Genomic DNA, 15,494 nt, shown 5'->3' with positions numbered 1-15,494 from the left:
TTGAAATTGACAATGAACCGATAGAGAAAGTAGATAGTTACAAGTATCCGGGCAAGACAGTCAAAATGGAAGACAAAACAAGAGAGGAAGTCTATACTGAACATCAAGGCTGGCTGGTGTTGTTTTGGCAGATACAAAGACACCATTTGCGATAAATAGCTACCAATGACATCGAGGAGGCGTATGCGCAATCAATGCAATCATAACTTACGGTGCTGAAACCTGGTCGACAACTAAATATCTGGAACAAAAACTCCTGACGACACGTCGAGCCATGGAAAGACGCATGCTAAACAATCCTTTACGATATAGAATTAGGAACAGTGACATAAGAAGTAAACCTGGAGTCAAAGACATCATGGAAAGGATTGGTGAAGCGAAATGGAGATGGAGGGGGGAATGTACTTTTAATGTGGCAAGAAAAATTACAATAGATGGACAAAAAGAGTCACTGAGTGGCAACCAAGAACAGAAAAGCGTAGAAGAGGAAGGCAAAGACGAAGATGGCGAGATGACTATACAGCATATAGGCAAGGGCATCACTTAGGCAAGGGATGAGCAAGACAGACAGAAATGGAAGATTCTTGAAGAGGACTTCATACTGCAGAGGATGATACAGCCTAGGTGAGGTGAGGTGAGGATATCTGAGGTGAACATGGAATTGGAGTATAGTTACAATTAATTTTGTTGCCATTTCTGATTATCTGGCATGTCCTGGCAAATAATCCGGCTGATGCCATTGAGCATTTTAAAATGTCATCTGAAATAATAGGTAACTGGTAATTTTGCTGATTAGCAGATGACATCGACATTGCTACTTGCTGAGTGGCTGGGCATTATCAGCTATCAAAGAGGCACCTAATGCAAGTGCCAATCACTGCACAGGTTTGATAACATTTTGATAATGGCCAACCAACGTATTCAAGCAAGTAAAATTTAGGCGTACACGCAAGCGGGAAATATATAATACATAATTATTCGCTAGTCATTGATTTTTTTTTAGATATTGTTGGGACGCAGAAGACTACACTTTTTTCACACGTAACCACGTACCCTGTATTCAGATGTAAAATTTGATATTGTTACACTCACCTTAAAGTAAATATATAATTATTTAAAATACCTACCAAGAGGAATACGACACTTATACCGATGCAATCTGCATTCTGTTGCTTGCAAGTAGCCGACCAAGGAGAATATCCAGATATCAGCGTTAATTACATGGTAAGCTTAAGCTTAAAACGCATTGAAAACGCCCAAATTCAGTCCTAAAATATATATCAGCAAATCACCCAAACTAATGGTAGCGTAGGTATGCTTAAAAGCGCGGTATTAAAATTACAAAGTATATGCCCAAACATTTGTCTTTGGCTTGTCGCTTTGGAAATATCCAAAAATATCAACTTTAGGGAAAACGCATGTACTTTAAACCTGCCGATTAGTGAGCCCTTAAATTTTATAATAAACCACTGTCGTCACGTCATAAGAGTCATGCACCTACTATTTATACTTAAAGAAGTAAAATGACCCTTATTGTATAAGTAATAAATATAAGATGGATGAAGAGCGATTTATTTAGATGACAACTATTATGGTTTACTGAGCTCAGCTAAGCGTCGCTGTCTTCGATAACACATTCCCTCATTTCAAATATTAAGTTTTAGTTTTGGTTTGTTTTGGTTTTGGTCACGTGGTTTCCTATTATCCTGCCTAACCTCTTGACTGACAAGATATTGATATCTTCTACCTTTAGTTAAAAACTTGACATTTGTATCAGGGAGATTCGGGTTTCATTTCAGTTTCTTATATAATGGTGTGAAGAAATCATTTGGCGGCCATCTTGGATTTCTGGGTGAAAATGATGCCGTAATGTCAAACTAATGTCAAAATTGGAATCCTTGTGCTCGATATACCCGAAAAAGTGTCTTTGTACATGATTATAGGTGCTCTGGTTCAAACTGGCGGCGGCGGCCATTTGGATTTTGGCCTCTAGTCCCTCGGGATTTTTGCGAAGGACATGGGGGCCATTTTTTTTTCTAAATAGTTCATAGAAGTCAAATCAATCGTCAAACCTTACTAGCCAGAAAATGGTCACGGAATTGAGGTTTAGAAAACAAAAAGCCACCATGTCTCTCGCAAAAAATCCCGGCATTTGTCGCTAGAGGCCAAAATCCAAAATGGCCGCCGCCACCATTTTGAAAATTTAAGTTTTGAACCAGAGCACCTATAATCATGCACAAAGACACTTTTCGGATATGTCGAGTACAAGGATTCTGACATTAGTTTGACATTACGGCATCATTTTCACCCAGAAATCCAAGATGGTGCCCGTCTTGAAAAATTTAGTTTTGAACAAGAGGACCTAAAATCGTGTATTGGATCGTGTATCGTCTTGGATAAGTCGACCACAAGGATTTCAAATTTGACATTACTTTGACATTACGAACTCATATTTACCCAGAAATCCAAGATGGTGGACGCCGGCGCCATCTTGAAAAAAATAAGTTTTGAACCAGATTACCTAAAATCGTGTACAAAGACACTTTTTCCGGTAAGTCGACCCCAAGAAATCCGAATCTGACATTAATTTTACGTTACAACATAATTTTTGCCCAGAAATCCAAGATGGCCCCTATTTGGTAGAGCGTAAATGTGATTTTTGAATGAGAGCAGAAGCATAAGTGTGTCATTTCCGCCTTATCTGGGTTTAAACTGGCTTATCTTGGGTTTACATCCCTTATCTAGGGATAGGCGCCCTACCTGTGGTTTAGACGGCCTTATCCTGGGTTTACGTTCCTTACCTGTGGCTAAGATGCCTTAACCTTAGCATATCGCAGTCTAAACCCAGATAAGGCATCTAAACCCCAGATAATGCGCCGTAACCCCAGATAAGGGACGTAGACCGCCGATAAAGCAGTCCAAACCCCAAGTAAGGCGCTTTAACCCTAAATGAGGAACATAAACTTAAGATAAGGCATCTAAACCCCACATAGCCCACCAGGCTACGCCACTGGAAATACGTGCAAATTGTAATAGATCAAACACAATTTCCAGGTAAAGTTGTACATATTGCGAATGGGAAAACTGGAGTTGCGGTCGGGTGAAGTATGAAAGACTTGATTTAAGTTAAAGGCAGATTCAGATCTTGTGTCTTTTTTGCGCATTGTGTGCTCTCATTCAAAATACAATTAAATTGGGTAGCGCAGTAAAACTAAAATAAGAATTTTCATAAAAACGTGACTATTGAGGGCGGCATTTATAAAAACTTTCAACAATAGTAATATTTCAATATTTCAACTATCTCACGTAAATATCAAATTATTTGCCCTATCGCCCTTTCTTTTTTTTTCTAACTCTGTATTATGTTTGTTTATACCTTAATACACACCACGTTCTCAGAGTGTGTATGTAATTCAAATGGAGCTGTCTAAAGTGTTCATTAAAATTTATCCCTGTGGAAGATCAACAGGCTTGTGTGGAACTGACTCAGGTACCGATGTAGTTTAAACAAAGCATTTTTATAATTAAAGACAGAGATAAAAATTTTTTATTTATTTCTGATGTCACTGTCAATTACGATCCTTGATTGGTTTACACAGGTTAATCAGCGCGTAAAAGGAAGACCGATCTATCTGGTGCTGATCGGAGAAAAGGAATAGCAGCAAATGGCAAAACAGTACGTACTTTTACAAGGCAAAAAGTAGCTTTTCTAGGCATTGTGGACATGGTGCCTTCGGTAAAGAAAGTTTCCTACTATAAAGACCTAACGTTTGAGATGGTTTGCATGTCGAAAGGTGCAAAATTAACAATAAGGCGCCCGGTTATAAATCCGCGTTCAGTAAGTCATCATTATGACACTTGTAAACAAACCGTGCTCGAGTTTGATTGACAGATGACGTCAGACGCGATAAATTCTCTTTATCTTTGTCTTTCATTATAGTGTTTCGTAGTGAATTAAGGCTACGATGGCGGTACTACAATTCATTCATAAAAATATCAAACTCACTTGATAGTATATAGACTATAAGGTATATTCGAGTCAAATTTGGAAACCATTCGGGTATTTTGCCTTCGGGTACCATACAATAATCATAAATATACCACTATAATGCCCATATTTGGCAAACCATTACACAAATATTATTGACAAGTGCGTTAGAAATCGATGTTTACTGAGGTATGGAAAGTGTGGGAAGGTTATTTAGCATAATAAAGGGTTAGTTTCCGGTACACTATGGAGCAAAGAAAGTGGTTATTTGCATAGTAAATACACTATTAAATCACGGCGAGATGTAAATTGGGTGATGATGTCACAGCTCATTAGACTTTTTCATTCCCCTTGTCTAATGCAAGTTGTTGTAATGGTGTGAACCAGTAGCTAAAGGTAATTAAGGTAGCTATGACGTGCTCACTACGACAGTGAATGTCTTGATTAATACACACTTTTATGAGTTTCATCGGTTATTATTTGCTATGCATTAATTCTAATATGGAATTGTAAGTACAATTTGCAAAAACTGACATATTTGATATAGTTTTGCTTTATTAAAAAGAGAAAATGAATTCTACTAATTCAGATAATGATTGCGACGAATTGCTTTCAGAAGATGAAGCTGTTCCATACTTTTACTCTATCTATAAGAAGATCTTCATCTTAGTCATCGTACCCATTGTGGCAGGATTGGGCATACTTGGAAATGCTACGCTAATATTTGTTGTATATCGCGTGCAAGAGATGCGGACTGTTACCAACTTCTATCTATGTAATCTTGCTGTTAGCGATGCAACGTTGCTAATTATAGCTATAATAAGATTTACATGGACCTATTTCAATACTCCGATTGAATTTGCTTTATCGTCGTTTCACTCTGGTGCCGGTTGTGCTTTAGTCGATCTTATCACCTACCTTTGTTATTTTACATCCGTGTTTTAATAACACTCGTCACCTTTGAAAGATATCTGGCTATATGTCACCCGCTGGCTCATCGAATGCTCAAAGGCAGGAACTGGGCTGTACGAATGACGATAAGTGCTTGGCTGATTTCGTTGATTTCGGCTTGTGTGGGTCTCCATGCTCATGAAACGGAAACGATATGCATAAATTGGTCTGCCAACACCACATTTCATAATATGGCGGCAAAATTCATTGTCTGCAAGGCAGACACAAATTGCCCGTGGTGTTGGCCAACTCTTGTTGCAATTGATTTTGTACAGTTTATTCTTACAGTGATCTTGTCTTCATACATGTACGTCAGAATTATTTACGCGCTTAGTACAAGGACCGGTCTCACTGGAGAACGGGGCTCTCAAACGACGATAATGCTTCGAGTCAGAAATCAAATTGGAAGAATGCTGATTTTGAATGGAACTGTTTTCTTCCTATGTCTGTCACCACTTCAAATATCCAATCTCGATTATTTCAAGTATCGGTTGGTTGGTGAGAGAATGTTTGAAGCTAAGACGATGACGTTAATCCTTTGGTTTAGTCGCGTTATGGGGCTGTTAAATTCTGCAGTAAATCCGCTCTTGTATAGCGTAAGCAACCAACGATACAGGAGAGCATTTGCTAAAGCTTTTGGCTGTGATGGTAAAAATAAAATAGATCTTCCTCGCGGAATGGAGATGAACATATTGTGATGTCTAGGTCACATGTAACTATAGCCTAGAGTCAAAACATTACTATATAACATCATGACACGAAGTTACTGCAGTTGTGTGCGCATATCAGGAATTCTTAAATCGAAACGTATAAAGTACAATTTGCAACAATTGGCATATTTTGATATGGTATTATAGCGCGTACAAGTGCTATATCAAAAAGGGCACACTCGGGAGAAATGAATTCTACTAAAAGTACAGATGTTTACTGCCACCTAATGCTTTCAGAAGAAGAAGTTGCTTAAAGGTACATGAACCCGTATGCATGTAACTAGAAGTATATTCATCACTTGCAACAGAAGTTACATCAGTGTATACATTCTTTACTTTCTTATATTCTCCACCTTCTCAATAAAAGAGGTTAAAAACATATCAGGAAACATTTTATCAAAAGTACAATCAGGAAGTTTACATGAAGACCCGTTGAAAAGGAAATTGATTGTACTATACGTATCTTTCATTGTAACACTTGTACATTGTGTTGTAAATTACTCAATTTTGCACTTGTTATTAAGCTACAAGGACCTGCTGAGTTCTGAAAATAGTTTCATCAGCTTCTGCTCGGGTCTTTTTTCACCTACGCTCAAGGCGCCGCCGGGTGCGCCTAGCCTCATGGATTGTCTCATTATACCAGATAGCTCCAGATCAGTTTCGATCTCATAATTATTGCACAGCCCCTGAGAAAGGGACAAACCTTGTCCAGCACCGAGGATGTCAAAATCTCATAAGGATCTTCACTATCGGGGAAATTGGCAAGCCGTTCACCAAGCAGCATATTTAGTTGTTCATGATCCATCTTCCCATATTCGTGGTATGTTTTGGTAGATTTCAATGAAGGAGGTTTTTCACATTGAATGGCACAAGGTACAACATAATGATCAGAATAGTGTATTGTCTGCCTCAAATTGTCTGCCTTGAATCAGATCATCATCAAGACGGGACATGACCAAATCCAGGGTATGACCCGATATATCTGTCGGGCCTAAAATGTGCTGATGAAACTGAAACCGGTATTCTTCAAGATATTGGTGTCATATTTATCGAGTTCATCCATATGGACGTTAAAGTCCCCTAATAATGCAACCTTTTCGGGTGCCACACAGGTTGTATCAAGGAATTTGTCAAACTCATCCAAAATGCAGAGGTAGTGAATTTATTCTCACGAGAAGGATATATTGGTCTAACAACTCCATATTTCAAAATGGGGCGACAAGTTGCATCGTCTGCAAGGTGAACACATAGTGTTCATGGTATTGGCTGCAATTAACTTTGCCCAGTTTGCACTGGCAGTGATCTTTTCGTCATACATACAGAATTAAATACGCGTTTAGTGCAAGGTCCGGACTCACAAGAGAATGTGGCTCTGAAAAGCAGATGACAGCATGCAATGCTTCGTGCCAGAAATCAAATTACTAAAATGCTGATTTTGAATGAAATCAGCATTGAATAGGTCAATTTCGATCACTTCAAGTATTGGTTGGTTAGTGAGAGAATATATTCAGCAGAAACGAAGAAGTTTATCTTCTGGTTAGGTCGAGTTGTAAAGCTCTTGAATTCGGCAGTAAATCCGATCTTGTATAACGTAAGTAATGAGCGATACAGAAGAGCATTTGCTGAATCATTCGGATGTGTTGGTAAACACAAATGGACCTATTATTTCATTAATGGAAAACTTGTGAAGGTTGTGTCGCAGATAGCTAATACAGAAGCAACATTCAGAAAAACCATAAATATGTAATATGGCATGAAGTCGTCGGTGAAGCTATTAGCTCATCGATTTCAGATACAGGGTGAGTAAAAAAAGTGCAATAGAGAAATGAATCCATTTTTATTTAAGAACCGAGTTGAACCATTTAGGTTTTAAAACATTTTATAAATAACATATCAATGAGTGATATTGTGTGAAAAAAACAAGGAATTAGCATTTACCGTTTTGTTTTTATGACATATTTTATAGCGATACCCAATTTTAATGTTTGTCCAAGAGACACCTAAAATTTGATTGTCAGCCCACTCTGTGTATGGTAGATTTGGAACAACTGCCAGTTTCTTAACCTCATTGGCATTGAAATAAAATGGAGCACCCAAAGTGTTATTGCCATTGGTCTTGTTTAAGGAGCAGAAACATTATTTGTTGTTATTTTCATTTTCCCTTTATTTTAAAGATGTTTATTCTCTTTCAAACCATATAAATTTGTAGGCGGGTTTTTCAAATGTCGAAATGAAATGCGTGCAAATTGGAGTGGAGTGAATTACATCCAGTAAGTTGGACATATTGGGATTATAAAAAATGGAGTTGGAGTTGAGTGAGGTATAATGAAGGACTTAAAGAAATGTTAGAAAGTTTGTTTGAACAGAAAAAAAAGAAATAAAAAATAACGCAAAAATTAACCTTATTTAAAGGGGGTAACCCTATTGGTTTTGGATATGGATTGTCTTTAAAATTACATAATAATATCAAATATCTCCCCCTTTATGCTGCTTTGTGAAACATCGAGAGCATTTTCAGCGTAAATGTGAATAAATAGCCAAATTTGCAATCCAATACCTTGTATACGTGAATTGCATTCTGGGTAGGCATGCAACAACAACAATTCCCGTTCGTATGACGAATGCTGACATGCTGCAATGCCCGGCCCGTATTGAACGGAAAATATTTGTTTTTTTTTGTTTTTTCGTACCGTTTCAAAAAAAAGGAAACAAAATATATTTCCCCTTGCAATATGTACATTTCAAATGAATATTTAAAAAGTTTGGGTTAAAAATGGAGAGGAAAAAAACCTTCCGATACCGGGTTTTGAACCGGGTACCTCTCGGGTAAAAGAACGGCGCGCTAGCCAATTGAGCTATTTCATCAACTGAAATAATCAAGGAATTGTTTTAATTATATACGGCGGACCGTCTCCTCAGCACTTAGCGTAGTCTCCTACACAGCCAGTTTGCGTCGGTCTGACACTCGTCGATCCTCGTGATAGCCACATACAGTCTGGCCGCGAGACTACACTTAGCGTAGTTCGCTTTTTTCTCTTCCCATGATCCGAAGAAATTTTTATTGTTTACAAACTGGTAACCTGTAAAAACCGCTGTGATTCATGATTTCTCCGGAAATACATCGACTTGGAGCGTCAAATTTCAGGATAGTAAATGAGAAAAATAGTATCTATTATGTGATACCAAAACCTCATCAACAATGAAAAAAATCGGGGGGATGATGCTGTCGATCGGGTTACGGACCTTTAAATTAAAGTCAGTTTCAGAGCTGGTGCATTTATCGTGCATTGTGTGCTACATTCAAAATACACGGTATCTCGTGGACAAATAATGAATTTGGGTATCGGAGCAAAAAGACTCATAAAATTAAACGGTAGAAGCGAGGCACTTCATTTTTTCACACGGTGACTATTGAGTGTGGCATTTATAGAAACCTTCAATAATGGGAAATTTCAACTTGGTTCTTACATAAATATCGATTCTTTGCTCTATTGCATTTTTTTTTACTCACCCTGTACATACGTTCCATATCAATTACGCCAGTATAGTCTCATACTGAAACTCTATCGTCCTCACAAAGTCAGATTGAACATAAATTCTTGTTGTCACCGTGTAAATATATTATTTTATTGAATTACTGTCTTGATGAATAATCTTGATGATTTAATTTTGCAATCTTTGCAAACTTATAAATAATGTATGATAAAAAGTGCAGGCTATATTAAAATGATTTGATACCTATAAGTTTCTTAAAATACATCTTCCATATAGGGTTGATATAATCTTGTATCAGGATGTTCAATCCATTATTGGAAACTGATGTATACAATTGAACTTGGTAGAGCTTGTATAGCACACTATCAGTAAATTCTAGCACCTCAAATGCACATTGTAAAGCAGAATAGCAATATATTATCACTAATTCGTTTTGTCTGAGTCTGTTATAATTGACGTTTGATAAGTGCTTATTGTTTTAGATATTGCAATATATTAACAAGATTTAAGACTCAATCAACACATGTTGATCGTTAACATTCAATAAAAAAAAACACATGTAAACAATTCAGCAAAATAAAAATAATAAAGTTTTTTTAACACGTGTATCAATATATTGAAAACAAAACACATGTAAACAATTCAGCAAAATAAAAATAATAAAGTTTTTTAACACGTGTATAAAGTGATTTGTGTTTTAATGGATTGCTTGTTTTCAATGGTTTAATAAAGTGGTGCATGCCTTGATATATCACAGACGCCAAGCTTACCAAAGTTAAGACACTTTTTTGTGGCAATTGTCTACTGCTGGTCAGTTGGAACAGATTTCTCTAGTTTATATATTGATTTGCCACAAATTGTACTACATGCTTCAAATAACTGATAAATCAAACGAAACAGATTCCAAAGCCTTTTCAAAATTTGATATGAAACAAATCATATTTTAAGTAAAACATACACACTCTTCTAAAATTTCCATACGTAATTCTCAAAATTAAAATTGGACTTTCGAAATTACTGTTAAAATGTCAATGCTACGCAAATTATTTCATAACGGAAATCTGTACAAAATATAACAATCAGAAGAGGACGAGATAAAATCACATCTGGATGCACCACACCCTGCCAAAGGAAGTTTAACTGTGACATTTTGAAATTGACAAAATTACAAAAAATGTAAATTTGTCCCGAAAATGACCTAAAAACAGAAAAAAAAATGTAAAAGACAAAATAAAGATTGATACTATTCACTTTCGACACTTTTTGTGATAACATCTTTATTTTTACGAAAAACGCAACTCCAAATTGATGTCCATTTCCCCCCTGTGGAATTTTAACTTTTGATCTTTTCCCATGCAAGTCAAGAATTGTGCGTCGGAGATATATCAAACTATACTTTTTCTGAATCCTTATGACAAGGGAAATACATTGGTGTGCTTTTAAACAACATTTGACGAAATGTTGAGGCACTGTTCTACTACTTGGATTTTTGTTATTTTTTTCTGTGATCTTTTGGTATAATATAGATAGGTGCCTGTAAAATGGATTTTGTTCCAATTAGTGGTGGGTCTATTAACTGTAGTACCGGTTTGTTTAATGAACGTTAATAGCATATTGATTAATTGATATTTGCCTTAATAGAAGCAGCAAAAACAAAGAATACATTTAATGGGATAAATTGACTTGCACAAAGTATTGAAACACCATACAATTTACATTTATGAAATCATTCGATAAGCGATGTGTACATTCGAGATGTCCTAATGTATTCATGTCATTATAAATTGTACAATGAGTTTGTAGGTACTAAATTATGTTATTTAAAGGGCAGGTCTATACCAAAAACAACATCATATCATTGGCAAGCTAATATTATGAGGACAATGAAAATGACTCCTTTTATGAGAAAATAAGACGTTTAAAATTGATATTCCGCAAAAACCAACTTAAGCGGTGAGTTCCTTCGAACGAGACAGATTTGGCATAGAAAACCGGTGACGTCATGAAATGAGATGTGCCCGCTGTGAGAAAAGGGACTATATAAACGCTCTCAATGGACAGAACGTATACTGTTGCTGTTCACAGAAAAAAATTCCAAATTAAGTATTACAAATTTCATGGTTTTTAAACATATGGATAAAATCAGCCGCTTCTTTTTTATATATTAGACAATTGTGATATTACAATTCATATGTATATCAATATCATGAGCAATATTAGGCCTAAAAAATAAATACATAATTTCAGCTTAGAATTTCATCTGAGACTAGCATATAAACCGTGTTAGTCCACAAACTCATGTATCTGATTTCCCTGTATATTGCAACGCTATAGTTTCAGTTGGATGAAATATTACAAAGCAAATGCATAGTAACAATTACTGTGTGGGCTTTGTTCCCGAAATAGAACAATAGCGTGCATATTGTTATGCAGCATTGTTATGGTAAGTGATAGTACAACTCATTGTTGATAATGTCAAACTTGTCAAAGTGATTGTGATTGTATGATGAGAGCACGATAAAGTGTCCGCTTCATTTACCTACGTCATCAGTCAAACGGGGGAGAACACGTACGCTTCAAACGGGGGAAGAACACGTACGAGGCTGAACTTTACCCACACAATTTCTCCTTTTTCAGGAGAAATACGCACAAAAAAATTGCAACAAGTGTCAACTTGTGATGTAATAATTATTCTCTTCGAATAAAGATAAACTTGTTTTTGCTATAGACCTGCCCTTTAAAGAGCATTTTACTGTCTGTATTTGGATATACGGTTTCTTCTAAACAAAACCAAAATTTACTCACTAGTTTGACGGTTTCGCTTTTCATGGTCGAAAAGCATCATCAGAATATTGATTGATGATCACTTCTTCCGGTTGGACGATTCCTGAAACACAGAGGGTGTAGAACTGTCACTAAGTAGAGGATCATATACGTGACTTAGATAGTGTGCCCCCTCGTCCCTGTTCATGACGTTGGGTCCTCTTCTACGAATCCATATTGATTCCTTGATGCGTCTTATATTTGCATTACACTCCTTGCTAAGGATTTTTGAATTGTCCCAATCTATTACGTGGTTCTGTTGCACTGCATGGTCTGCAATATCCGATTTTGATTGTTCAGTTTCTGACTGTTTGCGTGTTTGACGCGTGTAGTTTTGCTTTGTCTTTTCCACCCTCATAGTTTCTTTTTGATGTTCTTTGAGTCGCGTTGCAAACCTCCTTCCGGTCTCACCCACATAAGTGTGGTTACAATTGGTATAAGGTATCTCATAGACGCAATCCGTGCTGTTATTGGGGTCAACCTTGTCCTTGAGGTGGACTAGAAGTTTGCAGAGGTTAGTGTTTGGCTTCACGGCTGTGGCTATGCCATGCTTTCTGAAAATCCTATTGGCTTTTTCCGCAAGCCCTTCCACGTAAGGAATGACAACTAGTCCTTTCGTTTGGATGTCAGTGTCCTTTTTCTTTTTAGGTTTCTTTGCCTGTTTCTTATCCATTTTAACTTGCTTAAAAGCCCAATTTGGATATCCACAGCGGCCGAGGGCCTCTTTGATCTTAGTTTCCTCCAGTTTCTTATCCGCGTCCCCAGTTACGATGGAATTCAATCTATCAAATAGAGTCCTGATCACCCCAAGTTTTTGGTGGATAGGGTGGTGCGAATTAAAATTGAGGTACTGGTCAGTGTGTGTGACCTTTCTATATACAAGTAACTTCACTGACCCATCTGGCTTACGAACAATTAATGTGTCCAAAAACGGTATGGTACCCTCGTGCTCTTTCTCATAGGTAAATTTGATGTTCTCAGTGGGGTCACTCTGATTAAGGTGCTCTGTAAGATTGTCTACTTGATCTTTTTGCACTATTTCCAATATATCGTCCACGTATCTCTTCCACAGCCGTGGCTTACATGTGAGAGGGGCAGATGCTATGGCCTTTTGCTCTAAAAATTCCATGTAGAGGTTAGCTACAACTGGGGATACGGGACTACCCATCGCAGCACCGAATCGTTGCTTATAAATAGTGCCGGGGAAAAGGAAATATGTAGTAGTAAGTACAAACTGTAGTAACTCCAAAACTTTGTCAACCGAGAGTAGGGTTCTTTCTTTCAGCGTAGTGTCATTCTCCAAGCGCGATTTTATAACTTGTAAGGTTTGCTCAATTGGAGTGTTCGTAAACAGAGATACTACATCATGAGAATTAAATATCTCCTCCTCTTCAATCATGACCTCAGCTAAACCCTCAGCTAAATGTTTGGAGTTTTGCACGTGATGTTCTGTACCTCCAACCAGAGGTGACAGGGTGTCTGCTAAAGCACGGGAAGTCTGATATGCGATAGTACCCGTGTAGTCAACTATGGGTCTGGCTTTATTTCCAGGCTTGTGGATCGTAGGTGTTCCATAAATCCTCGGGATGTTTTCCGCTGTCGGAAAAAGGAGGTCATATTGAGATCTATTAATTTTACCATCTTTCTTTAGCCTACTTAATATAGCCACTAACTCTCTTTTATAGCGTTGTGTAGGATCAGAGGCGAGGGTTTCATATGTTCTTTTATCATTAAGCATCTCAGATAATTTCTCCTCATATTCATGGACATCCATAATGACACTAGCTTTACCTTTGTCAGCTGGAAGTACAAGCACTGACTTTTCATTTTTGAGCTCATTAATTGCTTGTCTTTCTTCCCTCGTGATGTTGGATTTGGGGGGTTTTGAACTACGTAACACGCCGGCCATTTCTGATCTAAGTACTGTAGCTTCATTATTATTATTTAACTTACGGCATGCTAATTCTGTGGCAATGATGTAATCCTCGTAAGGAAGCTTACTCGGTGACGGTGCGAAATTGAGTCCTTTGGCCAGAATGCTCTCTTGTGGTTTCGTGAGTTTGTGTTTGGAAAGGTTAATCACCCATTTCTTCAAATGCTCACCTCCTAATTCCACATTATTGGGTGTATTTCTCCTTTGAATTGGAACATAATGTTGTTGTAACCGATCCAATTTTCGTGCGTGCCGGCATTTTGTTTTGCAGAATTCACTTTCCGATTTTTGGTCACATGATCGGTCACGTGTTTCGCTATATCCGAATCCTGTGGCAACCGCGTAAACAAAGCATTCTCCGCTCGCGATTTTTCCTCCTTATAAGAATCAAATTTGTTGTTTATGATACGGATACGCTCGCGAACTAGTTGTTGTCTCGCTTTTTCCACAATATTCCTGGCTTTCGTTGTGTTGATGGGACGTTTTAGTTGTAAACTACGAGGTGTAATATGTAAATCCTTGCATCGGAGTGTAAACACAAGGTGATTCCTATGTCAGGCGATCTTCTTGCCTAAACTCTCTAAATCTCGTACTTTTTTGACAGTTTCTTGTCCATAAGTTGTTCTCAAGTCACTGAATAGATTCATCAGGTTTGAAGATAAATAAATATACGATTTCTTCTAAACAAAACCAACATTTACTCACTAGTTTGACGGTAGCTACTGAGTGACAGTTCTACACCCTCTGTGGTCAGGAATCGTCCAACCGGAAGAAGTGATCATCAATCAATATTCTGATGATGCTTTTCGACCATGAAAAGCGAAACCGTCAAGCTAGTGAGTAAATTTTGGTTTTGTTTTAAAGAAATCGTATATTTATTTATCTTCAAACCTGATGAATCTATTCAGTGTCTGTATTTGGATTGTACTTTAATAGGCCTGGATGCAGGAAAGATAAACACAGAAGTCACTTGGTACCCCCCCCCGGATTCAAACCTAGGGCCCCTCGCGTGGCAACAAGATCACCGACCGGTAGCCATGATTGTGATCACGTGGGATGCATGCATGCGCAGTTTGTGTGATGAAAGTGTACCCACCATTAGTCTGTGGTACACACTGTGTGCTACTCGCCAAAGTGCTAGAGATGACTAAGGATGTTCACCTCACCAGGCTTCTACAAACCCTGCTCCAGAACAGAAGGTTCTTTGGTGAACTAGGAGGGAAGCGAAGCCGATGGCGCAGACAGCGAAACGGATGCCCCCAGGGAAGGGTCCTAGCTCCTCTGCTATACAACATCTATACTAACGACCAGCCAGTTGACAGCCAAACCAAGCGGTTTATATATGCAGATGACTTGTGCGTAACCAGCCAGAGTACAAGCTTTGAGGTGATTGAAGACACTCTGACAGATACACTGACTGGACTAGGAGAGTACTACGACGAGAATCAACTGCGCGCAAACCCAGGAAGGCCCAGGCCTGTACCTTCCACCTTATCAACAAGGAAGCCAAGCGACAGTTGAACATCACCTGGTCTGGTACCAAGCTCCCTTTCTGCCCTAACCCAGTGTACCTAGGGGTCACACTAGATCGATG

General features: G+C 37.9%; 1 protein-coding gene across 1 annotated transcript in view; it reads right to left on the bottom strand.

Moving 5' to 3' along the window:
- The window catches only part of LOC140170751 (uncharacterized), a 43,952-nt gene extending 29,013 nt beyond the window's left edge, over nucleotides 1-14,939 (bottom strand). The window contains exons 1-2 of the mRNA XM_072193980.1: nucleotides 14,926-14,939; nucleotides 12,218-14,102 (exon numbers count right to left, since the gene is read on the bottom strand). Coding sequence (XP_072050081.1) covers nucleotides 12,218-14,102; nucleotides 14,926-14,939 — 1,899 coding nt within the window. The remainder of the gene's footprint in view (nucleotides 1-12,217; nucleotides 14,103-14,925) is intronic.
- Nucleotides 14,940-15,494: the final 555 nt, after the last annotated feature.

The sequence above is a fragment of the Amphiura filiformis genome, chromosome 15 (genome assembly GCF_039555335.1).
Source record: "Amphiura filiformis chromosome 15, Afil_fr2py, whole genome shotgun sequence".
NCBI lineage: Eukaryota > Metazoa > Echinodermata > Ophiuroidea > Amphilepidida > Amphiuridae > Amphiura > Amphiura filiformis.
The sequence above is the reverse complement of the archived record's forward strand: the minus strand, read 5'-3'. Positions and strand labels throughout refer to the sequence as shown.